The 27,769-nt window shown below is 41.2% G+C and overlaps 1 protein-coding gene across 1 annotated transcript; it reads left to right on the top strand.

Moving 5' to 3' along the window:
* Positions 1–2,054: 2,054 nt before the first annotated feature.
* Positions 2,055–15,971, top strand: LOC310927510 (phosphatidylinositol 4-phosphate 5-kinase type-1 gamma-like; the record flags this gene model as incomplete). Its single annotated transcript, XM_083889811.1, has 18 exons — positions 2,055–2,148; positions 6,036–6,064; positions 6,206–6,295; positions 6,404–6,534; positions 6,632–6,749; positions 8,411–8,563; positions 9,151–9,450; positions 9,833–10,041; positions 10,356–10,439; positions 10,697–10,745; positions 10,975–11,059; positions 11,357–11,521; positions 12,275–12,431; positions 12,539–12,607; positions 12,712–13,228; positions 14,630–14,704; positions 15,694–15,777; positions 15,879–15,971. 18 exons carry the CDS (start codon positions 2,055–2,057, stop codon positions 15,879–15,881), a joined length of 2,412 nt encoding a protein of 803 aa, XP_083745937.1. The 3' UTR covers positions 15,882–15,971.
* Positions 15,972–27,769: the final 11,798 nt, after the last annotated feature.

The following is a 27,769-nucleotide window of genomic DNA, read 5'->3' as shown; positions in this document are numbered from 1 at the left end:
TTGCTTGTTACTTGTTTTTTTGAATATACATGTTATGTAATGGATGTGTTTATAAATGATACTTTTAGGTTTTATGTTGCAGTTTGAACTACATCTCATTTAGGTATGTAATGCTTTGGGTTTGAAGGTGCCATATGTAAGAATGTGGCCAAAAACGGTTACTACATTCAAATTCAAAATACTGAGGTCTTTTAGGTTTTTCGTTTTCTGACGTAACTGGCAACCCGTGGTTGCTCAGCAGCTGAGACTCTACTGACTGCAATGATTGGTAGATGGCGGTAGGTGGCGCCACATGCAAAACATGATTTCAAAACATAAACATGATTTGCAGTCTGCAAAATATTTTTTTTAATGCAAATATTTTGGCTGTACTGTTGTTGTTGGTGAGTTCAGTTTGTTATATGAACATTATTCCTGAGTCTCTGTGACATATTAGGAGGATTTTATGGCCAGTTGCTTTAGATTTATTGCATAATGCACCTTTAACTATGTGGTATATGTTTTAATATTTTAGTTATCCCACTTAACATTTTTTTGTGAAGTAACTATTCATTATCTGAAAGTTCAAGATTCAAGATTCAAGAGGTTTATTGTCATATGTTCAATGAAACAAGTGTGCTCTGTCAAACTGGCTGTTTATCCCATCAAACTGATGAATGACTTCTATGTGTTTGGAGCCGTCCAACCTGTTTGTGACTGTCTTACTTTACATGAGAGCTAAACGCATGCTTGGGCTTAATCAGTTCAGTGCTGTGTGAACTCGCTTGACAATGGGTTGAATATAACGTTTGTTTATGTTTAAATGCCAAATGCTATTGTTTTAACAAGTCAAAATTACCTTCATAGAAATCTTGAAACGACATTTTGACCATTCAAAATTATCTGCTATCCGTCTCTAACTAGAGTCTTCTTAAGAGATTTCTAAAGTTGAACATATCTTTTACTTTAATTCTGCCCAGTCTAGAGGCCTCTTGCTCTAATGGAAGGACTCAAATGGTGCTTTTTAACTGCATTTCCATTAGCAATAGTACCTGGTCCTTTTTTTAGTAGAGTCATGAGCGCGATGTCCAACACAACAATCAAAGCGAACAATCTCGAACTGTAGATCAGTTGTATTTAGTCTGGTGTATTTAGCGACAGCACTGCTGAAAGTGGGCGATCGCGAACAAAACTCCCCCCCCCCCCCCCCCCCCCCCCAAATTCAGCTGTATTTCAGTTCAGTGACTGACAGACGGAGTCTGTGCTCCGGTCATGCACAAAGTACTGAACGATTCTGTCAACAAATGTTTTTAATTAACCGATTCTAACGATGCACTTCACCGAAACGTGTAGCATATAAAACAAAGTACTGCAGTTTCATGCAGCTGTGCTACGATGACTCCACCCACATTGAAGAGGTACTATCGTAGTGGAAAACCATACAAAACCTTGCAGAGGCGAGCCGTGCTGGAACTGTATAGTGGAAATGTACGAAAATGGATCTAGAAAGTTCTGTGGTTTATTTCAAGGTTTTTTTTGTTTGTTTTTGTTTGTTATTGGGTAAAAACAGCAGTTTTCTTTCTTAATAGTTCTTAACTCTCAAATGCAGCAAACTATAAGTATGTGTAGTTTACATATACATTTCATAAAATCTTTTTATGGGTCAAAAAAAGGCTCTTCTGATTGTAGAGGTTTAGTCGAATTTGAGTTATTTAGATATCTGTCAAAATGTACTTACCATTATTTTTAATTAGGAAATTTAATTTGGAAAAGGCCTTCTCTACAATAAGCGCTGACACGTCACAGGAAGATGCTGGAGTGGAGCGGCACGCGCATCACAGGTGACGCACAGCAGCGGCAGAGACGATCATCAGCGCCGGCGGCTGCGTCTCACCGAGCGGAAACAAACAACCACGCAGCGTCGTGCAGCATGTAGTCATCGATTAGTGCACTAAATTTTGAAAAGGCAGGATTTATGTCGCACACTGTGGAAGCGCGCGCCGCCGCATCTGCTTCTCTTTGAAGGAAAGACCGCGGTGCCCGCGCGTCGTCGCGAAGGAAACAGCGTCCGGGAGATGGAGGAGAGGACTGCGGAAACCGGGGATGAGGGGACAGCGAGCGAGGCTCTGGCTGCCGGCCTCACCATCCAGCTCGACATGGGGGATACTGGTGAGTATGTCGTTACGGTGATAGAAGGACTCGTCCCTAAATGGCAACCCATTTATAATATTTCCTGGTTTCTTTGGTATTAAGGAGGAAAAAAATAATAAGAACAGGAAAATGTCACATTTAAGGAGCTGAAAAATGAAACTAGTAGGATTATTATTTCATTTACTCTTTTTTGGGTGGCATTTCACTGACCAAACAATCGTTTAATCGAGAAAATATGCTGCATATTAATCATACACAAACAGTAACTGTAGCCCCACCAGATTTTGGACTTGAACAGGCGGCACTCTAGCATGCAGCATATGATAATCTGGCCCTGCACACAGAGAATAACTACACCATGTCTCTCAGTAACAGGAACCTAAGCTGTGGAAATGAATAATCAATTGCAAGGTTAGATAACGGTGTCAAGACTGAAGTCACTGCTTGCTGCTGTAATGGTGTCAGTGGTTTGCTGCAGGCTGGCACAGATGCAGGTTGTGCCAAAAAAATGTCCACACACTTAACTGATGAATGCATTTGACCTGACTGAGCTGTTTGCATGCAGTGTCGCGAAGACAACATTTTTGTTCTTCTGCTTTTGTGTCCATAATTCTTCTTTCATCTCTCACTCTTCCTCGTCCTAGCTAAATCTGGAGAGTGCCTTACATAATCTGATGTGGAATTATAGCATAAACCGCACACTCTAATCCCCTCACGTAAATCAATTTCGAGCATGGATGTTTATGCCATGGCTGTAAATACTGCACCATGTGCATGTGAGGTTTATGATATAATGTGCAGAGACAGTGTGTGAAAAAAAACAAGTGTCAGTTCTCCTCTTATCCAGAAGATGTTAGTGGTGTTCACAACAACTTGTGTATTTAGATTAACCTAAATATTTCCAGCATTGAGTTAAACTCAAAACACATATTCTGTCCTCCAGAACACAAATGTGGCAAGAAGTCAGTGAAACATAATTGAAAAATATACTGTTTCGAGAAAAACACTAAAGCAGGGCTAGTCGATTACAAACTCGTCGGGCCACATTTTCGGATGACAAATGCATTCAAGGCACGTTAAAAAATCCATATAAGTAAATAAAAGTACTATACCTGAACAGAATATGGGCACTAGCAATAATGTTTTTCACTTTGGTCAGTCTGTCCTCAAAGTCCTCAAAAGTGCACAGTATTAGCTGTCACACTAGTTTCTCTTTTAAATTAAAAATTTGTTAATTAGCAACAGCGTTTGTTTCACTTTGAAATATGAATGAAAATGAAATAGAGACTTCTGCCGGCCAACAAGGTTTTATTTGCTTTGCAAAGAAAAAGGTCAGTTTTCACACAAGTTTTTGTAGCTGGACAAAGATCCAGAGCAGCCCTCCACATTTATACCTGAGAAACTCCCCTTTCGCATCGCTCCAATAGACAAAGGAGTCTGCCTTTCCAGGCCATGTTTTCACACATCTTGTCTACTGTAGGTATCAGGGAGCCGACTCCCTGTGGATGCTGTAGGAAGGTGCAAGTTCAGTCTAGACATCCTAATTACACAATATACAATACACAATACACAAAAGGACCTGGTATTCTGTGTTAGGGAAAGGCTCTAGCTCTGTTGGTCACATACAATATGATCCATGCACATGTCAAACCTCTGAGTGTTGCATTCATGGTCAGTACTGCTGTAGGAACTTATGTAGGAATCTTTGAGGGAGAGTGAAAAATGTTTGTCTAGTTCATTTATCATTATTTCTGGTGGGACCACTGGCTGGACCAATAGAAGGATACTTTTGGGCCGCATGTGGCCCACGGGCCGCCATTTGTACGGGCCGGCACTTGACCCTCTGTAGAGAGAATCCCCGTGTAGAGAGAGACGCTTTTGCAGTTTTTGCCCTCATCAGTTCAGCAGATTCAACAAGTCATCTTTCCGTGTGCTTGTTCACACACGCATCCCAGTAACACTGGCTGTGTGTATACAGATTTATTTAATCCACCTCAGGGCATGGAAACATACAGCACACCTGCATTTATTGTTACGTTACAAAACGTTTTTCTCAGTGCACAGGAGAGAGAGAACGAGATATCTAATCCTTGTACACACAGGCCTTAAGGGAAAAAAATATCTGTCAATATTAAAGCTTTTGGTGATGTTTGTGCAGTTCAGGAATGAGACACAGAGATCTGAACACTGCCATACTGAGAGACACGGAGAGAGTCGCGTGGAGCTGATGGACTTAATGAACTCACATATTATTTAATTATCGGTATATCGTGTTTGTCCCACATACATTATATTATTGATCAAAACAAAAATGCTACAGTAAGTTTGTCCTGTTGATTGCCTGCAGCACCAGTGGCACTTTATACTGACGTGACCCTAATCCCACAAAGACTGTGTGCGTGTGTGTGTGTGTGCGCGTGCGTGCGTGTGTGTGTGGGCTCAGGATACTCCTTCTCATTGTTCGGTCGTGCAGACTTTAATGCAGCATTAATCAGGTAACAGGTGTGCGTAGACGTGTGGGGTACAAAGTAGGCAATTATGCAACGGCACAGACAAAAAAAAAATACTTGGACTTTACTTGATTTTAGTTTTTTGGCACACGTTCCCAAGATTATGTCATGCACCTAAAAGGTTCTTCAACATTTTCTGTATTTTATATTTTAGCCGCTCATGTATCGATCAGCTGGATGAACACTGATCCACTTACATTATGTCAACCGCTACTGGATTGATTGGTGATGCTGTTTCTTTACAGTAATTTGGTTCATAACCCAATAGCTGCAAAACTAATGACATTCCCTTCAGCCCATTTCATAATATATTGATCATTTTCTTGAACTATCTGGTCCATAAAAGTACAGACAATATTAGTGTTTCCCAAACGTGAAATGGCATCTTTAAATCTTTTCAAAGTCCTGTTATATTTTGTCATGTCTCTGTGACGGCACCATATGCTTCATTGTGTGTGTGTTGTGCGCTTTAACATGGCTTAAAGCTTCATTATCCCTGCTCGGCCAGCAGCACTTAACCCTTAATCTTCACCTCACATGACCTGAAATTCAGCATCATGATGCAAAACCAAGTTTTTAGTACATGTGTAGTTTGTGTTTCATCTCCAGTTCACTTCCTCTATTCTGTCACACTCGTCCTCTTCAGTGCACGCACACAGACACGCACAGTCTAGTTGTGTCCTTCATGTCAGACGGAAGGATTCTTCCTAATCCTTGCGTCCGATTGGTCAGGCATTCGATCTGGAAACGTCAGCCAATGACAACAATCAGATTATGGAGGAAGTCAAATCCAATAGTGTTTTTAACCTCTCAGTGCAAATCTGACTGGTACCGGAAAATTGTACTCTTCTGTGGTCTGAAAATGGAATGTCAGATTTTGTCATAGTCGGGATTTGGTTTTCCTTTTTTGGATTAGCAAACCGGTAAAATGTCTGGTGTAATAGAAAAAAGCGTGTTTACCTAGTCTAGCGTTTGTTTTAAATCTAATTTTGTCTTGTTTTATAGCCTCTATTCCCTCTACCTGGAAAGGTCCTGCCTTTTGCCAGACTTTTCCTTAATCTGTCTTGTCTGGGTTAAATAAAGCTTTAAATATACATAAAATAAAATAAATACATAAATACAAATATATATATATATATTTATTTACATCCCATAGTCTTGCAGATGTTTTTTTTCCATTTGACATTGAATGATATTGTATTGTATATATTGACATTTGGGATGTTTGGATATTTTTATTAAATGATTGCACAAGCTTTACGTTTGTCTAGATATTGGTGACTTTGAGGAACCACAAAAACAAGGTCGTCATTAATTGTGCTGAATCATGCGATAATCATTTTTGCTAAATCGATTTTCTCTTTTTGTGTCTTCTCTCTTTGTTTCTGTCCACAGATTCAACCAAGAAGTCTCAGACATCAGAGGTGAGAGGAGGCTTTACAGCAGCCGTGCACCTGTCGCACTTGTTTGTCTTATTTTCCTCTCTTTTGTCAGTTTTTTTTGTCTTTGTTGACTGAATATGACCTCCAATCACATTGCGCGTCTCATTTCTTTCCCTGTGACAGATGCCGTCCCCATTTGGACTGGGCCCTGCTCATGAGAAAAAGATCGGCCACAGGAGGATCGATGCCTCCGGAGAGACGACATACAAGAAGGCAAAGCTTTTTTTTTTTTTTTTCTTTCCCACTTTACTTGGTGTCACGATTTCTTCGCGTACCTTCCTTCCTCCCACACCTCTGTTGTTCTCTGTTCTCCTCCTCCAGACAACCTCCTCTGCCTTGAAAGGAGCCATCCAGCTGGGTATTGGCTACACGGTTGGCAACCTCAGCTCCAAGCCCGAGAGAGATGTGCTGATGCAAGACTTCTATGTGGTCGAAAGCATCTTCTTCCCCAAGTGCGTTTGTATGAGTGTATTTTCTAATCATGAACACATGCGTGTGGGAAGTATCTTATACAATAACTCCATTTTTTTTTTGATGCTCTCCACACAGTGAAGGCAGCAACCTCACACCGGCCCACCACTTCCCAGACTTCAGGTTTAAAACCTACGCTCCTGTGGCCTTCCGCTACTTCAGGGAGCTGTTTGGAATTCGACCTGACGACTACCTGGTGGGATTTTTTTTGTTTTTTTCTGATGAGTCTCTGAATGTCTGTGCTGTGCAAGTGGAATGTTTCCTGTGATGTGCTGCATATTATTTTTGGTAAAATCACATTACTTTTCTTTATAATTCCCTTAATTTGTCAGAGATCGGTAGAATTTGTGCTCCGTTTCTCTGGTTCCATTTATTAAATAATTTAGAAACACATTACAGAAGAAAACGCAGGAGAGATTAATCTCTCACACAGTATGATGCTCCCATATGCATAAAAACAAATTTGAATATATCACCTCGCATGTAGTGACAGACATTGCACACACTCAGCTGCACGTTTAAGCTCACTCGGTACCTATGCCAGAAGAAGATTAGCAGACTAAAGCTGTCTTTTTTAAACTCCTTGTACTGTAGTACATTAGACAGGAAGTAGTTTGTGTATCTGTATGCGTTTGTCATTGCCTCAACTAAACAATTAAAAGAAATTGATTTGACTTGATTAGACAAATGAACGGAAGACAGGTGGTCACATTCACTTTTCATCCTGGGACTTGACAAATCCCTTAGATGTCCAGTGTAATTCTAGAAACACCAGTGATGTTGGACTGTTGGGCTGCTCTGTTGTTCACTTTAGTTAAACATATGCTATAAATCCTATCTAAGTCTGTGCTGCCTCTGGCACCAGAAAGAATGAGTGGAATCAGCATTACCACCTTTAGTATGTACTTGTGCTTGTAAACCAAGCAATGGTTGCACAAGGGTTTTCTAATCATCCAATAGCCTTCTAATGTGATTAGCAAACACAATGTACCATTAGAACACTGGAGAGATGGTTGCTGGAAATGGGCCTCTATACACCTATGTACATATTCCATTAAAAACCAGACGTTTGCAGCTAGAATAGTCGTTTACCACATTAACAATGTATAGAGTGTATTTCTGATTTCTGAAAAAAAAGTTTTTCCTTCAAAAATAAGGACATTTATAAGTGACCCCACATATTTTTGAACGGTAGTGCAAATATGCCAGGTCATAGCCTGAGGCTAATTTCGACCTGCAGTCATTCAGGGAAAGAAAAACATACATGAGAACATGCATATACATACTGTACATACGCACACACATACATACTCTTATACATGCACAGTACATGCATGCAAAAACAGCTGTCAATAATGTGCCTGTGACATTGGATGGTAGTGAAATGCTAATGTTTAAGACAGTATATAAAGTTCAAACTCCAAATATTGCACTGCAAACTCACACATTTATAGATGATCACGTTATAGTTTCAGCTGTTTTTTAAATGGACACTGGCCCAAAAAGCACAACCTTTTGAATGAGAGGACATTTTGAGGACACAATGTCTGTCTAAAGGAGAACTCACAGAGTCACTTCTACCGGTGGCTCTGGTTACCACTGATGAGCAATACCACGTGAAGACATATATCACAATTTTGTTGGATATTTGAAGGTTCTGCTGTATCGAATAGGAGCATTGCATGTTTGAAGTGCTATGAAATCCTCATTATACAAACAGAGCATTTCTTCGAAGCAAGTTGAGCTTTAATGTCCTTGTGTAGAAGCTTTTATATTCAGGCTCAGCAAAGATCTGACTTGTTCGAGTGAGTTAAATTTCAATCTGCGTTGGTTTCTCTGTGTTCCTGCTCCGTCTAGTATTCCCTGTGTAACGAGGCTCTTATCGAGTTGACAAATCCCGGAGCGAGCGGCTCCATATTCTACGTTACCCGCGACGACGAGTTCATCATCAAAACTGTGCAGCACAAGGAAGCTGAGTTTCTGCAGAAATTACTCCCTGGATACTATATGGTAAGAGAGCAACTTTCATCTTTCACAAATTGGGTGTAAGATTATTATTCTCAGTTTTTTTTTTATCCATTTGTAGTGTGTTTTAAAAATGTTATCCTTTGTCTGCCTGTTGGAAATGTGTGATTACCGCCGACTGCGCCGCGTATGTCTACTAAAATATCAATATGCACTTGGAGGAATGAGGGAAATTCAAACATTTTCCACACGCTCTTGTGTTTTTTTTTGCAGCTTGAGTGTGTAGTGGCATGTTTGAGAACATGAGCACGTATTCTTAAGAGCAGCGCAGCAGCTGAAACTTGAACTTGTCTTGATCCTCTTTATCCTACTTCTTGGCGTTTGGCTCCACTCAGCAATGACGCCAACAACAGGCCACCTACATACATAAGAGCCGAGAGGTTGCACCTGATAAAGACAGGGGCTAAGTTCTCTATAATGGGTTAAGCATGCACACTGCAGCCACTGTGGGTGGGGTCACGCTGTCAGGCAGGTGCACAACACTGGGCCAAAACTATTCAATTTTATTTGTGTAGCACCAAATCACAACATAAATACATCATCTCAATTTCCCTGTCTCAATCCTTCTCCAGAACTTGAACCAGAACCCCCGCACTTTGCTGCCAAAATTCTTTGGCCTCTACTGCGTCCAGAGTGGAGGAAAGAACATCAGGGTGGTGGTGATGAACAACATCTTGCCGCGTTCCGTGCGCATGCACCTCAAGTTTGACCTGAAAGGCTCTACGTACAAGAGGCGAGCGTCCAAGAAGGAAAGAGAGAAGTCCAAACCCACGTTTAAGGACTTGGACTTCATGAGCGACGTTCCTGAAGGCCTCATTATGGACCAAGACACGTACAGTGCTCTGGTCAAAACGCTGCAAAGAGACTGTTTGGTGAGGGAGAAGAAATGATTTTTAGTCTATTTTTGTTTTCATTTTTACATTTGAATTATTTTTAGTAGTCGAGTATGTGTGTCTGCTTTTCGGCATTAAAATCTGTGGGCGCTGAACAGATGGTCACTTCCGACTCACTTTAACTCATTGGCTGCCAGCCATTTACAGCACGTTTTGACTAAATTAAACGGTGTGTTCTATGACTATGTAAACACCGAAACTACCAAAAGACAGAGCAGACTCTCTTCTTACATCAGACGACATTGGCAGTGATCTGTTGTATTTCAATAGACTTCTATAGACGTCACTGGCAGCCAATAAGTTAAAAAAAATATATTTCGCCTCCAAATTCAGTTCTCAATTTCTGTGAATGTAATTTCAGGTTCTGGAGAGTTTTAAAATCATGGACTACAGTTTGCTGCTTGGGGTCCACAACAAAACCCAAGCAGAGAGAGAGTATCAGTCAGAGGGTTCACCTGCAGGGGGCGGGGATGAAAAGAGGCCTGCAGCCCAGAGAGCTTTGTATTCCACAGCTATGGAGTCTATACAGGGAAGCTCCACCTGCAGAGACACACTCGACCACGATGACTCGTGAGTCACAGTTTCTTGCCTTTACCAAGTGCGCCAGGGAACTACGGTGGCCTTTACATGCCAGAAATACTGCCATTCTTCTTTATTTGTGTTGTAAGCTCCCGCTTCCCGCTTTTTATGCAAAAATGACACTTCTACTACCTCTAAAACAAGGCCCTTCACTAAAGTACATTTAAAAGGCTATTTAAGCAAATATACACATATCAAAGCATACTTATGGGTAGTATATGCAATTACTGCCAAAAAAAACCACTTTAAATGTTACACAATTGACGTTTTAAATTGTTCAAACAATTTTCTTTTCCATCCTGCAGCATGGGTGGTATTCCAGCTGTGAGCAGCAAGGGAGAGCGCCTCCTGCTGTTCATCGGGATTATTGATATTCTGCAGTCCTACAGGTAAGAAAAAAAAGAAAATAGTGGATACAAATAGCAACTTTGTCCTTTTTGAGAATATACTGTCTGTACAAATGTAGGAGACCACTGTATAGAGGTGTGAGGGGCCTCATATGATTAAATGATGTGATTTAAAACAGATCTTAAAGTGTATAAACAAGCAAGTGGAGACTATAGTCCTCTGATCCAGCCTGCTGTTACCAGGTCACCACATTAAGCCTGTGAATCAACTAAATAATTGAATTGTCTTGTCTTGACAGACTGAGTAAGAAACTGGAGCACTCTTGGAAATCTCTTATCCATGATGGGGTGAGTTGCTCTCACGCTATCGTTGTGCAATAATCTGCAAAAACAAATCTCAGTAAACCGTCATTAGATTTAATGTTTTTGTTGCACCATTTTCTTGTCACTATACCTTTTATGTCATAGTTACCTTGATTTCAACTGTTGGTATAGGAAGTGCACCGTCAAGTAAAACTGCTTTGACTCTGTGTCTTTTTGATGATCGCTGCTGCTGCCGTGCTCTCCGCGCTCTCAGGACACGGTGTCAGTTCACAGGCCTGGTTTCTACGCTGAGAGGTTCTACCAATTCTGTAGCGCCAATGTGTTCAAGAAGAGCAGCTGTGAGTGTACAAGCGTGCATTAAACATAATATACTCCTCTGTCTTGTGTATGGGCTTTTGACCTTTGTGTGAATCTGGATTGATTTGTGTGGAATTTCTACATGTTTTGTCGAGTTATCATGGTGTATTGTCTGTATATGTATATATTCCTTATGATACATGCTAACTCCGGCATATTTACGTTGATGCTTTTGCTGATATGTTGATCAATGTGCATTGTCCTAATCAAATAAATGACATCAGTGACAATAAGGCGACAATTCACTTATTCTGACTTTGTGTCCGCTGCTTTCACAGCATTGCGATCCTCTCCCTCTAAGAGGGGCAGAGGGCCTCTGTCCATGTCCAAGTCCAGTGCTGGAACCAGTTCAGCTGGGCAACGACCCTCGGTGAGTGATGAGATGCAGGAGAACTTGGAGAACCTACGAGGAGCTCGCAGCTTCTCCATGCTGGAGGAAAATGGTAGGACTTCTTCTTCTTCTTTGAATCTTTTAACAGGCGAGTCATTTCAAGTGCCAGTGCGATGCTTTAACACCTTATTATTTGAACTCTGTGGTTCTAACTCTTGTATATTAGTGAGGAAATATCCAGGAATTTTAAGCATCTTACATTTTAAACAAATTGGGACTAGATGGAGACATACGTATGCAGTAGGGCTGAGCAATTAATCGAAATTCAATGGAAATCGCAATACATCTCTGTCGAAATATCATTATAGATGAATTATTATTCCACATCTTATTCTACGGAGTGAAGAGAACATCTTTGTTTCTCCCAGAGCTGCACAAATATCACACATTAATCCTTTTAATTAATATCTTGAATCATATCGCCATCGCATTTCCGGTCAAAATAATTGCGATTAGATATGTATTCAAAATTGTTCAGCCCTAATATGCAGTGTGTGCAAAAAGTTAATATGAAATATTTACATTTATTTAAGTAAGACATTTGAACAGTGTTAATTCAAATAGAAGCCTGTCTGAGATAGGGTAATTTAAATAGTGTATAGCTTACTTAAATTAAGATATACAATGTGTATTCTGCTACCTGCTATCTGCAGTAACTGAGGTATAGCGTTAAAAACAATATGGCTTGCATTAATATTTGAGATTCTCTTGTGCTTCTTTCTCTGTCAGGTTTTATTATTTATCTTTTTCTATGTACGAGTCCTGCTTTGTGACTCATGCTTTCTAACTCGATTACACCACTCAGGGAGAGAACCACCCTGCACTCCTCCTTCATTCGAAGATGCCACCACGGCGTCTATTGCCACCACGCTCTCTTCAAACAACTCGTTGCCCACCACCCCCTTCGACACACCAGAGCACCCACGCTTCAGGAGACAAATGAATTCCCCAAATGTGGTCAGGTGGGAACAAGTTTATGAATATATTATACAGCGCCTTTTCCCTAATGAGTACTACGTCTGATTCACGTCTTCGCATTCACATTAACACCCTGTGTTTTCTCGTGTAGGTCACAGAAAGAGATCGTCGAGGTACATGAGGAAAAGCAGGACACCATAACAGTGGAGGTGGAACTAAGGTGCACACGTGCAAAGTTAAAATGTTCCCAGCTGCCTATGTAACAGTATGTAACAGTATTTTAATACTGGTTTGGTGTTTGATTGTTTGTCCTGTCTCACGCAGCAAAATCCCCAAAAGCACGGAGCTCACACAGATAACAGAGATGACCTCTCCCGATCGCCAGCCCCTCGTCTCTGCTCCGCCCACACCTCCTCCTGTTAGTCCGTCCTCGGCCTATTCCTCCTCCACCCTCCCCGCTTCCTTTGTTTCTTCCTCCTCCGCTGCTCAATCAGCCGCGGAGTCATTATCCACACTTTCCTCATCCATCTGTCCGTCCACCAAACCGCTCACCTCTCCCACAACTGCTCGGTCTTCTGCGCAGTCTCCGGCTCAAACTGCAGAAATCACACTTCCCACCTCGGCTAATAACGCGTCCACGCTCCCTCCTGCCTCGGCGTTTACTCCCATCTGGCCTGACTCTCCTCATGCCTCCTCCCACATCCCGTTCACACCTCCCTCCTCTGTTTCTCCGAGCTCCCAGGCTCCTCAGCAGGCCCCGCGTACGTCGTGCAATCAGCTGTCTTTGTCCAGCAGCCACAACTCGTTGGAAGGAGAGGTGCAAGTGTCTGACATCTACTTTGTGAGTAATTGTTTTGTTTTTGTTTGCTTTTTACATAATGAAAGAAAGTTTCAAATGGAAGTTAGCCTCTTCAGCTCTTTTTCAACTAAATATACAAAGTTCTGTTCTCATTTAGAGGAAAATAGACAATAAAAAAACGGCACATGCGAGTCTGAGCCTGGTTTCAGGTGACATAATATATGTGGATTTCTGGTTGCAAATCCTCAACATGGCACCAGTTAAATCACAGATCTTCAAAACGGTTGTTCAGATTGACAAGCTGTGTTTCAGCCAACATAAGCAGACGTACACTACTGTTCAAAAGTTTGGGGTCACTTGGAAATGTCCTTATTTTTGAAGGAAAAGCACTTTTATTCAATGAATATAACATTAAATGAATCAGAAACACACTACATTGTTAACGTTGTAAACGACTATTCTAGCTGCAAACATCTGGTTTTTAATGGGATATGTACATAGGTGTATAGAGGCCCATTTCCAGTGTTCCAATGGTACATTGTGTTTGCTAATCGCGTTAGAAGGCCATTGGCTAACAGTTTTGCTGGTTCTTTGACAAAAGGGCAAAATAATTATTTTGGATAAAAATCTATAAATTTCTAACCTTGTCAATGTCTTGATTTTATTTTCTATTCATTCTGCAACTCTTTTGATGATTAAAAGTGTGACTTTTAATGGAAAACAAAAAAAGTGTATAGGTGACCCCAAACTTTTGAACGGTAGTGTATTATGCTTATAGAGCTTAAAACTTATAGAGCTTAATACACTGCTTCTGTTCACCAAGACCAAACGGGCGAAATTCTAACATAAACAACAACAACAACAACAACAAAAAATCACTGCATTTTTTAAAAATATCATACCAGAAAAGTAAAGATTTTCTTCCTGTGTTTTTCTTCGATCTACTGGGTTTCTTACAGTGGGCCAGTCAGGACAGCGTGGTAGAGTTATGATGGTGAGGGCGTTACAGGCTGTGTTTTGAGGTGTGCACGTACTATGGGGTTACTCTTGCTGTCAATAATGCTTTTTATCTCCAGCACCTGGCTGCCCCCGCCCACCCCCACATTCATAGTTCATGCACCAGCGAAACACTGAGGTTGCCGTTCCTTCGCAGCATGGTGTATTTATTACAGTATATCTGTCGGTCTGCTTTCATGTGCCCGTCCCTGTCACGCACAGCCTCTTTGTCTTGTGTGTGACTTCAGGCTTATGGATCTACATTATCACATTCATATTCCATTTTCTTCTCACTCCAGCGACTGTAATTACTGCTTCCCACCATTCTGTAAATGTCTCCTTTGTTGTATCTCACATTCCTTTATTTTCCTGTCAACACATTCTGTACATCTCTCTCTCTCTTCCTGTATGTTTGTATGTATGTATGTGTGTGTGTCCATCCATCAGTATGCAGATGGAAGATATTGGGTGTACTCTCCAGTTCTTGGTCGCCGTAAGCTAAACTCTAGCTCCAGTTACAATGTAAGTCACCAGCAGAGTAGATACCGCCATGTTCTCTTATTCAGTGGCATTTTGGGTAACTGTTCCACTCTTACCAGAACAACTCCTTCAGGATCTTCAAAAGTGCTTCAAAATAAAGCCACTTTGCATTTGACTAATCATTTCAGTCTTCTGAGAGTATTCTGTAAGGAGCTGTGTGCATTTAAAGGAAGCATGCATCTGTAAAACAGTTACCTGTCATGCCTTATAGTCGCTCTCCGTGTGTTCACTAGCAGCCGGGTAGCATCAGTTGAGCAGCTGATTAATGAATGAAACCCTCTGTGCAAGATAAAAATCATCGTTTTTTTTTAAAGCTGCACTTGGCACTGATTTAAAGCATCTGTAAAGCTGGTTGTAAAAAGTTATAGGTGCATAATGTAATAAATCTAAAGCAACTGGCCATAAAATCCTCCTAATATGTCACAGAGACTCAGGAATAATGTTCATATAACAAACTGAACTCACCAACAACAACAGTACAGACAAAACATTTGCATTAAAAAATATATTTTGCAGACTGCAAATCATGTTTATGTTTTGAAATCATGTTTTGGCATGTGGCGCCACCTACTGCCGTCTACCAGTCATTGCAGTCAGTAGAGTCTCAGCTGCCGAGCAACCACGGGTTGCCAGTTAGTTAGTCAGAAAACGAAACCTAAAAGACCTCTGTATTTTGAATTTGAATGTAGTAACCGTTTTTGGCAACATTCTTACATATGGCACCTTTAAATATTTCTCCCTTTTTTTATTGTCAAAAACTGATCAGGACTGCGTTTCTTAAATGATACTGAGACGACCTCAACGTCATCATTCCTCTTTCAGTTCGTATACTTTATACCGTATACATACCGTATATATGAACTTGGTGTCTTCATAATGAAATCCCCCCCCCCCAAAAAAAAATCACCTCCCCTCTCTCCCCTTTCTCCCTATTGTTGCTGCCCTCTGCTGGACGAATGTGACCATGGAAGACTCAGGAGGACAGGAGCTGGGTGTTCTCTCCTCTGCACTACAGCTCCGAGTCCAGAAGGGCCTCAGATGGGGAGAGTGAGACAGTAAGAAATCTTGGATTTACAGTGAATGCAGAGAACAGAGAGGGCGTAGATGTATGTGCTCTCCCTCGTGGTAACCTTCTGTGTCTTTAATTGTCCCTCAGTAACTCACAGTGGAGGCGGCAGTGATGGAAGGACGCCAGAAGTTGTCTCCACAAACACAAGCTGTGAAGTTTTAATAATAAATCCCACCAATGCTTTTTTTTTCTGCTCAAGCGACGTGCGGAAGCTCACCTTGAAGACTGTGATAGACAAATTCAGGAACGTGTACATGAACGCAAAAAAAAAACCTACTGTGTAATGAGAAACAATCACCAGAGTCATTATGCAAACAAATTGTAAAATCACAAACCGTGAATTTCATGGACAATCTGACTCCTTATCGAGTGGAGGCATAAACTGTGAGAGATGCAGCTCTGCAGCCTGGAGGTTTTTACTGTCCATGAGTCATTGTGCACACGGTGCCAGCTCTGGCTATGCAATACAAACATACATCGAGACATATGGTACGTGATATGAATTCCTCCTCTTCCAGATGAACGCAGGCACCTATTTTCATTAAGGAAATGTCAAGGCTGTATATAATTATATTTTTTAGCACTTTACCAATCTCTATATGTGGCTGAAGTCTTTGTTGAAAATCGTATGCGTTTTATTTTTGTCATCAGTCATGTGTGCAGAAAAAAACACTTAGAAAGAGTTAATGTTGCTGTGTTGTTCCAGTGGTGTTTGGTGATCCACTCAAAATACTTTGACCTGACTGTGAATGCTTGTGTTCAAAATGCCTTATTGACAAACACTTTTTTTTACATATATATATTTCAGTCACCCGGGAAAGAAAAACAAACAAAAAAACTTAAGATATAAATACAGAGAATTATATATAGATAATTATATTGTGCATAAATACCAAATTAAATACAACATGCATTTACACCTTTTCAGGTTTTGAACAAAGACATCAAAAGAGGGCAAATGATGGAAAAATATATGAAATTATTATTTATTTATTTTTTTGTAAAGAAAATGTGTAGAACTGTGTGTGTTCAAGCACATGCATGCAAGTCTTGTCTGTGCCCGTATGTCTCCGTGTGCATGTGTGTGCATGCAAACAACCAGAGTGCAAGTTAAAGTAAGACTTTTGTGTCTTTGTCAAACTTCCACCATGTCTGAAGCAGCTAGAAGCATGTTGGCTGTGGAACAAACATCAAACAATGTCGCTGAATTTATCCTAATTTTACCAAAACTAAATCGCTAAGCACTGCTGTAACTTATTATTATTATTATTGTATCATTTCAGTTTGCAGGCTACAGTATTTGATGATGATCACTGTGGAATTAAAAATTATATTGTGTATTAAAAAAAAAAGAACTGTTACTGGTTTACTTTCCTAGCAACAAAGCAGTTGTAATTGTAAATGTAAAATCAGGCCACCAGGTGGCACCACAGTATCTCAGATGTCATAGCTCTCCGTGCTGCCTCATCTCGACTGGGATCTAATTGACTATTTTGGACTGACATGAACACTGGAAAACTCATAGTTGCACTGTAAAACCGAACAGCACAGAGACGTATGACAGCATATGAGCTTTTTATGTTGGTCTTGATGGATCATAAAAAGAGAGTCTCGTACTTGAAGCCTCGTGTCCAACCCCTCCACATCCCACTGACATTTTAACACACACATAATGAGATGAAATCGTGATTGCCTCAGCAGGGCTGCTGCTGCTTTTTTCCCCCTCATTTTTCTTTTATCTGCAGAGGCTTTGCAGCTAAAAATAAATTGAATTTTAAAAAAGCGATCAATATGGCTTCAACTAAAGCGGACCTGTTGACACAGTCACATTGTGGGGAGTTATCTTCCTTATGGGGACAACAACTCCCAGTAATGGAAATGATTACATTTAAAGGTGAACACTTAGGGTCTTCACCTTCAAATTAGGTTAAGATTAGGGTCAAGGTTAGGTCAGTAGTAGATCTGGTTAGAGTAAGTCTCCAAGAAATTAATATAAATAAGTCAGTGTGTGTTTGTGTTCTTGTATTTGTGGCTTTGTAGAGACCATGAAATAGATCTTGGCAAAGTGAGGACATTTTGTCTGATTCTTTAAAGACCTTTTTGGGCTTAAGACCTGGATTTAGGGTTAGGGTTAGTATTAGTTGTAGGTTAGGGTTAGGGTAAGGGGCTAGGGAATGCATTATGTCTATGAGGGTCCTCACTCTGAATGAAGCACAGATGTCTGTGTGTGTGTGTGTGTGCGTGTGTGTGTGCATGCGCCAGGATGAAGCTGGGATGGATCAGTGGCCACCTGCACAATTGTTCTGAATTTGTCGTCACTCTCTTTGTTTTTTCCCCCTTTTCCCTTGGTCCTTGTAGTGGGTCTCCAGCACACACACACACACACACACATGCACACACAGATCGGAACAGCTAGTCTCGTGAGGGCACTTCATTGACTTTCATTCATTTGTACATTCTGGATGAAATCCTTATCTAACCCTAACCCTTACCTTAATGTCCCCACAGAAACAGACGGATAGAAAACCTCTTTGGTTCCTTCTCCATGAGTTGCACCTTTTTTTTTTAAACCGCCCAGTGGTGCACCTGATTGACTAAGGTGAAGAATAATGAAAGAGGTTTGATGCTGCAGCCTTCCATTTTTATCCAGAACATATTAATTAGTCCCACCATTACACCGGCTACTTCGCTTGGAACCGATCCCGTGCACAAATCAGCTGCCTCACCACATCCGCAGATATGCACTGCTATCCGTGAGGATGATGTTTATAAATATCACAATGTCCAGCAGTTCATTAAGATGGTTCAGCCATTTTATGGGAAACAGAAAGGAGTAGAAGAAATCACGGCAGCATCTGCTTTTAGTATTTTGCTGTTAGTGTCCACTTGATGCTACTTTGGTCGTCATCCACAGTCCAAACTCGTGCAGATCAGATGGATTGATATAAAAGTCTTTGTTTGTCTGTGTCTGCTGGTCCCCCAGCTGTCTGCCAAGTGCAGGTTGAGGGGGTCATCATCAAACACTGGTGACTTTGAATAGGAACATTATCATAATTAAATATATAATGAAATAATTGATCACCACCAGAACACAGTCGTAGAGTTTATATTGTAAAAAAAAAAAAAGAGAATTTGATGAATTTTAAGTGAAATTATTCTAAGGCTGCTGCACCTGAGGTGAAACGGTCCATCACAAAGCTTTGCTTTCATCTGCTGGAAACATAAACAAATGCCTTTGTTCTGTCAAAGGAGTGAGGAAAGAGGGCGAAAGCCACAAACAAACAAGGTGCCCATGTGCGAGTGAGCGGCAGTCCGTCACGAACGCTGACCTTGTCAGGACCAGTGGTCCTCGTGGGTCCAGAACCTGGTCCCAAATAGGCAGAACCTAAATTCAGGAACTGGTTTAAAGGGCTAAATGGTTAGCGTTAGGCATTAACTGGTTAGGGTTTATTATTATTGATAATAATAATAATAATAATAATAATAATAATGATGATAATAATAATAATAATAATGCATTATTACAATGCATATTATTAAGACTCTCAAGGTCGCCGTACAACAACAAAATAATACTAACAAAAAATAACAGCAACGGGTTAAGACCTGGTTTAGGGTTAGTGTTAGGGTTGGGGTTAGGGAAAGCATTATGTCTATGAGATGTCCTCATTAAGATAGAAAAACAAGTGTGTGTGCATGTGTGTGTGTGTGTGCGTGCATGCTGCGTGTGTGTGTGTAAAGAGCAGAGCGAAAGATCAAAGCAGGGGCCATGTTTTTGAAACTCTGTGTGGGAGGTGAAAACCTCACCTACCCAGAATGCCTTGCCTCACTCCTCACAGCCCCACTACGAGCTTTTAGGAGCATCCTGCCAATCACGCAGTGAAGCCTGTTCCAATACAGCCACTTAAATCAGTCGTCTCCAGCTATTGTCAGACAGCCTTGAAACGGTGACTCGGTGTGAACCAGCAGTCCGTCTCTGATCTGTCGTAGATAACCTGCACCTCCCACGCACAGTTCAACATGTGCACTTAAAGTGTGCTAAGCAGACATTCTGCCAAAAAAGGGTGCATCTCACTGTAAGACGTCCTCTGGGTTGGATCAAAGCCAACCTCCCATTCTCCTGTTGTCATGGAGGGATTGAAGTGTCTCTTTTTAACTCAGCATGAGGAGCTCCAAACAGATGTCTGTCTGTCCGCACACAGGGAATGTCGTGCCCTCTCGCACGGATGAAAAGCTGCGAAAGTCTATGCGCTGCGTTGTCAGTGTCTTAAGGCGGTGTTTATCTTTGGGAAGGCTGAAGAAAACAAAGCCATTGATTTCTAATCCTAATCCCCTTCTCCCGCTTCTCTCCTATTGATCATCGATCCATCCTTAATGAAATGGAGGGATAGAGGAATGGAGGGCTGATGAAGGACAACATTTCCACCTTTGCCTCCTCACCCGTCTCTCATTCCAGTCCATCTCTCTCTCTCTCTCTCTCTGTCTCTCGTGGGGCTTCCACTCATTTGTCGTTCTGGTGGAAAGGAACATAAACGCGGCCTAGGTGCTTTTTCGCAGAAGTTCATCAAACCTGCAGGCTGGCAGAGCAGAGCAGAGGAGGTTCAGCTACATATTGAAATTGAATGACAAGGATGAATGCACTAAACACACAGAAGCACTCCCGTCGCATACACACTGAGAGCATATCGAGTTTGACTCCCAAACATCAGTAATGGTATTTTTTTTCTCTGTGTGGTACCGTGTCTGGGAGTTGACGATGTTCCCTGGTAATGGCCCCTTTTTTCCCTCCCTGCTCTGCTTATACGCAGTCATTCCCTCATACCCTTGATCTTAAAACAGATGTTAATGAAACTGTGCAGGAGACGATGTTTTCCTCTCGATGGCACTTTCGTACGTTTGTGAGTCACCAGGTCTGTTTCTCTGTCTGATTCAGGATATTTAGGTCTGTATTTTACTCGTTTATTATTGTCAATATTATAAATTTTTGTCAATCGTGTACACGTATGTTTGCAGTAAGCCTCACAGGGTAAGTGGTGTAAACATGGACTGTACATAAAAGTTAGTGATGGGAATCGATTAGGGGTGGGGAAAAAACGATTCACATAAGAATCGCGATTTGAATCATTCACGATTCAGAATCGATTCATAAACTTCAAAAATCGATTTAAAAAAAAAAATATATATATATATATATATTTTTTTTTCTGTTTTCAAAAACCACACAAATCATCAGTTTGTGATATTTGTGTATAGTTTTGTAACTTCTGGGGAGAAAAAGGCAGCTAGTCTAAGCTTTTATTTATGCAAGTTTTTATTTGTTTTGAATTTGTTTTTGAGTTTGCCTTTGTGTGATTACATCATTGGAATCAGTTTATTTAAAAATCACATTATCTTATACAAACTGTATTGTTTTGATGCCATAATTTGCCTTAACACACTATGCATTGTATACATTTTTTGGATTGCATTGTATCAATCGAGAATCGATTTTGAATCGAGTTATGACCCTAAGAATCAAGAATCAAATCGAATCGTGAGACACAAGATTCACATCCCCAGAATCGATATCGGTCAAAATCACTGGATCAGATATCAGACATTTAAAATCCGATGCAATCCAAAAATCCTATATATCGCATGCTTCACTATGCACAGACTGTAACAATGCAGATGAGTCATGTTTTGGCTGTTTATTTCTTCTTGATTGGATGCATCCCGCCAATCCTGCAGCGAGCCTGTTCCAATACAGCCACTTAATCAGTCGTCTCCAGCTATTGTCAAACAGCCTTGAAACGGTGACTCGGTGTGAATCAGCAGTCCGCGTCTCTGATCTGTCGTAGATAACCTGCACCTCCCACGCACAGTTTTTATTTTTTTGGTGAGAACAATATTTGCTACACAGTTGGAGAATTATGTCTTTGAGATGACTCAGCAAAAATGTGTTAACAGCTTCATACATTCATAAATGTTCTAAAATGTCTGTCTTTGAGTCTATCCAGTTGAGTCTAGGTTTTGTGGCGTCTTCCACCATCAGACTGCTAAAAGACATCAGTATCCATGGACAGGCTCTGCGACAGACAAGTAGATCAGTCTCTGAAGCACTCAGTGGATATGGGTCAAGTGGAAGGATCCTTGAACACCCAAGTCAGATCCCTACAGGTGAGGAAAAAAGGTATGCGGTCAGTTTTAGGCCTACCTCAGGGTAGAGGACACCCCTGCCTTGCATAGTCGCATGGGCTGCACCATTTAAATAACCAGGCAATACTCATGATTGGGCATGGGACACAAGCTCAGGCTTCAACAGTTCAGTCTAGTGTTGAAAGGCCGACACACTCCCTGATTCAAAGGTACACAACTGATGATGATGTGATGATGTGCTGAGATACAGCTCTCACGCCGCTCTCAACAACAAGGCAAACCTCATGTCACGACCATCTAATGGCACAATAGATGAATCTTTATCGGACTCTTAATGGTATCGGTAGATACTCGAGTTTGTGGTATCGGTATCGGACCCAAAAAGAAGTGGTATCGTCCAATCCCTAACAAAAATAGATCTGTGTTAAAACCCTGAGATTTGCGACTTACCCAATGACTGTAGCTGTCAGTCACAGTAGTGTCCAGTTGTCTTTTTACATCTAAGTGCGAACATAAATTTATATTATTGATATATTGAATCCCATAGATTTCTATTCAAATCATTGTTTTTGTGACCACTGTAGTGGACTAACTGCTTCTTTCGAGTAGATGGATGTTTTTTACAGAATTAACAGATGCTAAATGTCTGTGGTTTGTCTTGTCTTTATCTCGTATGTCTTCATTCACCAGAGACTCAGCAGAGGTTGAATCATCAGTATAAACAGTCGTGACAGAGTCATTTCCCAAATTATCTTAGAGTGTGAAATATGTTGGAAGTAAACAGGGAAAAAATGGTACACTTTGTGTGTAAATGCAGATATTGCAGAAACACAAAAGTAGGATTCATCTGTTTTTAAAGCTGCACTGTCACAGTTTATTTTTTTCTACTGAGAAAGGAGGGAAATACCACCTGGAGCCCGTTGTGGTGACAAAGCCCACAGAGATTTACTCCTCAGCTCTGCAGTTGCCCTCAGCTCGAGAAGAGCTGTGGCATTCTTAAGCTCACTGTTTACAGCTTTGTGTGTGTGTGTGTGTGTGTGTGTGTGTGTGTGTGTGTGTGTGTGTGTGTGTGTGTGTGTGTGTGTGTGTGTGTGTGTGTGTGTGTGTGTGTGTGTGTGTGTGTGTGTGTGCGCTTGTGTGTGTGTGTGCGCATGTGTGTGTGTGTGCGCGTGCTGAAGCACAACTTAACGGCACTCTAAATAGACGACTATGAGCAAACATGTTGGTTATAAGAACTTCACAGTTCGCTGCCTTGTGTAGGATGAAAATCAATGGATATGGCTCGAAGTAAATCATACAGATCATATCATATAAATCATATCAGATTGTAACTGCGTCTCAACAGCCTCTAGTTTGTAGCTTATAAGAAATGTATGGCTAAACTAAACTGGACATAATCTTTGAAAATGCCACATTATTTAATTTATTCAGCAGTGTGGGAGTCCGAGTCTTTGATGAAGGATGCTTTCTGGAACAAAGTCCAAGTCTTTTAGATGTTTTACTGAATGTAAAGGGTTGGTTTCTATTGAAATCCTCCTGTTATATTTACTTACAAGTCATTTACACGTTTTTTTATCTAATGAAGACTAAGTGAGATGATAAGATGTGATTCTACTCGTGCCTTAATGTGGACAAACGCGTCAAAACTGAAATAAACCGTGAGGAGCACATGAGGCTTTTTTTTAAACACCTGCTGTTTATGTAGGAGATCTTGAGATGGTATTTCTGTTGTTTGCGCACAGACTTGTAGGATTAATGTTAATCATAGTTGTATTGCCTCTGGGATCATGGGTAAACAATCAATTTGGATGTGGGAGGTCCACGGGCCACACCCACTGACATTCCTTCACCGTGAGGAGATTCACTAAATCCAGATAGAGCATTCAATGAAGTCCTTTTCCCCCATAAAACAAAACAAAACAAATCAATGCTTTGCTTGCAGAACTTCGAGAAAATCAGATATTTTGTTTGAACATATAATGATGCCACTGCAGAATTGGTACCCAGGGGAAGTTTCCTCCCTAAATGTGCGATAATGCTGCAGCAGAAGTCATTAATAGCAGGCTAATGTGTGTCAGATGTTACCTGTCCAGCAGCAGCAGCAGCAGGGAAGAGAGAGCCAGGACACGAGTGAGCAACCAGCATAATGAGAGGGACATGGCCTGCCAACTTGGGCAGCTGCTTCTCCGCTGGGATAGAGCTGTGTGTGTAGAATTCTCTCCCCTAATTTGCTTCTGTTTGTTTCTATGTATTTCTCATCAAGAAGCATCAGGTAGCACTTTCACACCCAACGGCCTCATTGACACACAAGCGCGCACATGCAGACGAGCTCATCAGGGAGACTGTGGGAATGCCTGTGGCATTGTGTCAGTCACTGAGGTGATGTATTTAATCCTGGAACAAATCTAGACTTTGTGTGTGTGCCGGTGTGTGAGCGAGCCTGCCTGTGTACAAAGCTCAATCTCATACCCATTAGATTACGGCTGGCTGTGCAGCAAAGACACCCCACTGCCACTCCCACATGGAAGAGCAGGCAGGATTAGCCAGCTCTATACCCGCCCTTATCCGGGGACAAAAACCCACAATCGCCTCCCGCTGAGATGCAGAGACAGAAAGATTTGATTTGATCTGCCCTCCTCAATATAACAAGAGTGTCTTTTAGGAGTAAATTAGTACTGCTCAGTCTACCATCAGGCAGTGTGGATTCAGCCTCAAACTGTGTCCTTTTTAACCCAATGATCGATCCCCTTTTGTCACAATCTGGAGCACTTACAGACCTCGCTCTGTGGAAGTGAATATAAATGGAGGCGTTTTTCGACTCAATCGATGGTCTATGAATGCAGAAATGTGCTGTTGTCCGCTGAGGGAGGAGCTCCTCGTAGGATTAAGCATTTATGACAGGTTTGGTAGTGACAACTGCAGATTATAACACACGGAGGATGTGTCAGGTAGTATGGTGGCCTTCACCTATACCTGAAAGGACCTTTTTCACGTTTGTTTTGCATAATAAGCTGTATATCTTTAAGGTTGCTGTAGATAAATGGTGGTTTCCGCGTCCTTTAAAGCTCACAAAGAGTGGTCCTGTTGCACATATATGTTAGTTATGGAGGTCTACTTACATACATTAACTTGTTTTTATGGTCAAAAACCTCCTAGTTGCTGTAAACGAGCCGATAGAAATCTCTCCTTTCTGACGCTGTCCTCAGCCGCGGTGTTTCAGACTGAAATCTGTCGCTTGTGAAACACCTCCACAACAGACGTTGTTCCTCTTCTGCAATTCAATGTACGGAACCGGATGTACCCGGACTAGTGCCCGGAGCAGGAGGATCTGCTGTTCAGGAGAACCGCTCTTTACGTAACCGGAAGGGAGATCTCGCTGAGCCTGAGATTACAATAAAACACAGTGTTCTCAGCAGTGGCTGAACTGTTTGTTTCTAAACTTCAGGGCTTCGTAAAACGAGGTAATGACGCAGATACGCACTAAAAAACAGCGTTAATTCCAGCTTTCGGTCTAGGTCTGCTTTAACTTTGCATTTTCCCTGTGTGTGCGTTCATGTTTTAGTTCTTTCTACACTTAATAAGGCTCTGCGTCAGTCTTTTGTGCTCCCTGCATGTGTACTCAATCTCACCTTCCACTTTATTAGCGTCAGTTTCTCACCAGAAGTTTGCCCTCTTTGTATTCTCTTCATTTTCTTCATGTTTGGGTACCAGCGGACTCATAACCTCAAGCAAGTTTCCATAGTTACCATCTTCTTCTTTGTGTCTTTCGACCTAAATTTACGTCACATGGACCCCGTTGGACCTCTGCACACAGTACGTTCAATTTTGGTCAGTAAACTCATCTAAAATTGTCAGACGTTGGACCTTTAAAGCTTGGCACGGCAAAGCTTTGGAGAAAAAAAATCCCCTGCAGAGAGAATATTTGTATCTTTGTTTGCTGAGGGATTACTTCAACAGACTCCTCTCCTGGTGACTAGTGTCAGGTCATCAAATAGCTATTGAGATGTTTCACAGCAGTGGACTGACACTGTCGCCCACGGCACTTTGCCTCTAGCTGGGCTAAAAACCACCTCGTCTGACGAAGTCAATACTGACTTTATCCACAGCTTGCTGTTTTCTGCCAAGAAGACATATCTATCTATCTTTCTTTCACTTTTCAGGATGACATCAGTGCGCCATGCATCGACACAAGAGGCTTCCTGCTAAATGTGTTGTCAGTGTCTCATTATTTGATGGAACCTGCCTGTTTCATTGCCCCCCAGTCAACCACGCTCTTCCCTCTCTCTCTCTCTCTCTCTCTCTCTCTTGTCTGCTTTCTGTCTCTTTCTCGGAGGAATCTGCCTCATTAAACACCATCAGCATTTTGTTTGCTCTGTGTGATTTGGACGCACTGCAAGTGAGGAAGGGGGTGGTGTGTGTGTGCATGTGTGTGTGTGTGTGTGTGTGTGTACAGGCAGCTCTCATTAGTCTGGAAAAACATTGACAGTTTTCTTCTTTTTTTTTTTTCCGCCAGAATACAGATCGTATTTTCTCTTCCTTTATATATCAAAGGCTTCCACCAATCAACTCCCTGGTGTTTGTGTGGAAGGGTGTATATCACAGTGTGTGTGTGTGTGTGTGGGGGGGGGGGGGGGGACAGATGTTTGCTGATTTGACAAGTTTTGCACTGCAAACTCAGCCCAATTTGGCCAACAAGAAACATGTTTCCATACAGACGGTCACAGTGACAGCCCACTCTTAATATTCTCTCCTTTTAATTTGAGCTCTCTTTCTCCCCCTCAGTTTTTCTGTCATTCTGTCATATTCTTTCTTCTCTCTGTGTGTGTGTGTGTCAGTCTTCTTTCTATTTCTTTCTCTCTCTCTCTCTCTCTCTCTCTCACACACACACACCAGCCAAAACACCATGAGATGATTACACAAGCAGCATTTCGACGGGGTGTTCTTCTGGAGTTGTTCTCCTTGTTGCAGGAACCTCTGACTAACTCTCTGCGTTCACAGAGAACATTTTCTTCTGCCAAAGACATAAATGATAAATAAAAAGAGCTCAAGGCTCCACTTGATTTTTCTATCTCTGTACAATATTCAGTTTAATGTCCATTTAATACAATGCCAATGCTTCATTGAAAAAAAAAAAAAAAAAAAAAAGGAAGATTAAACCCGACATAGACATAATATGGGTTTTGGCATTTATTGGAATGCAATATGGCAATCATTACAATATTGTCTCAGTGTTTCTATTTTACAATTTACAAACTAGATTTAAAAAAACAAAAACATACAATAAATAAACAACGAAATGCTTTATGTAGCTAATTCTTAGCATCGGACATGGGACATTAACGTAGACACGGATGGACAACATACTAATCTACATGTCTATTTCAACAGAAACGATCATTTGTACAAGAAAAGAAAAAAATAAAGACTGGATAAAAAAACAAACAAACAGGCAAATCTCATAGTGTGTTAGTATGATCTTCCAGTACAAAACTATAAACAGCTTGTAATGGTACATTCTATCTGGCTCCTCCCACTCTCTGTGTGAACTTTGCATATTCGGAATATTTAAAGACAGCTGGCACCTTGACAAGGGAGAGTCCATGTTGTGTGAGATCACAGAACACACACACACGCACACACACGCACACACGCAGACATACAAGCAAACATGAAACATATTTTATTCAAGTCAAGCCCAAAGCAGCAAAATCAAAAAGAAGCCATTCTGCTTTTGCACACCGTCACAAATCTGCCTTCACAAAACAGATGATAAAAGAATGAAAAACAGAGTTGGATAAGAAGAGGAGGCTTCAGTCTAAGCTCTCAGTAGCTCAATACTC

This window comes from Microchirus variegatus (assembly GCF_963457635.1).
Source record: "Microchirus variegatus genome assembly, chromosome: 5".
In the NCBI taxonomy this organism is placed as follows: domain Eukaryota; kingdom Metazoa; phylum Chordata; class Actinopteri; order Pleuronectiformes; family Soleidae; genus Microchirus; species Microchirus variegatus.
Note: the sequence above shows the minus strand (reverse complement) of the source record. Positions and strands in the feature narration are given on the sequence as shown.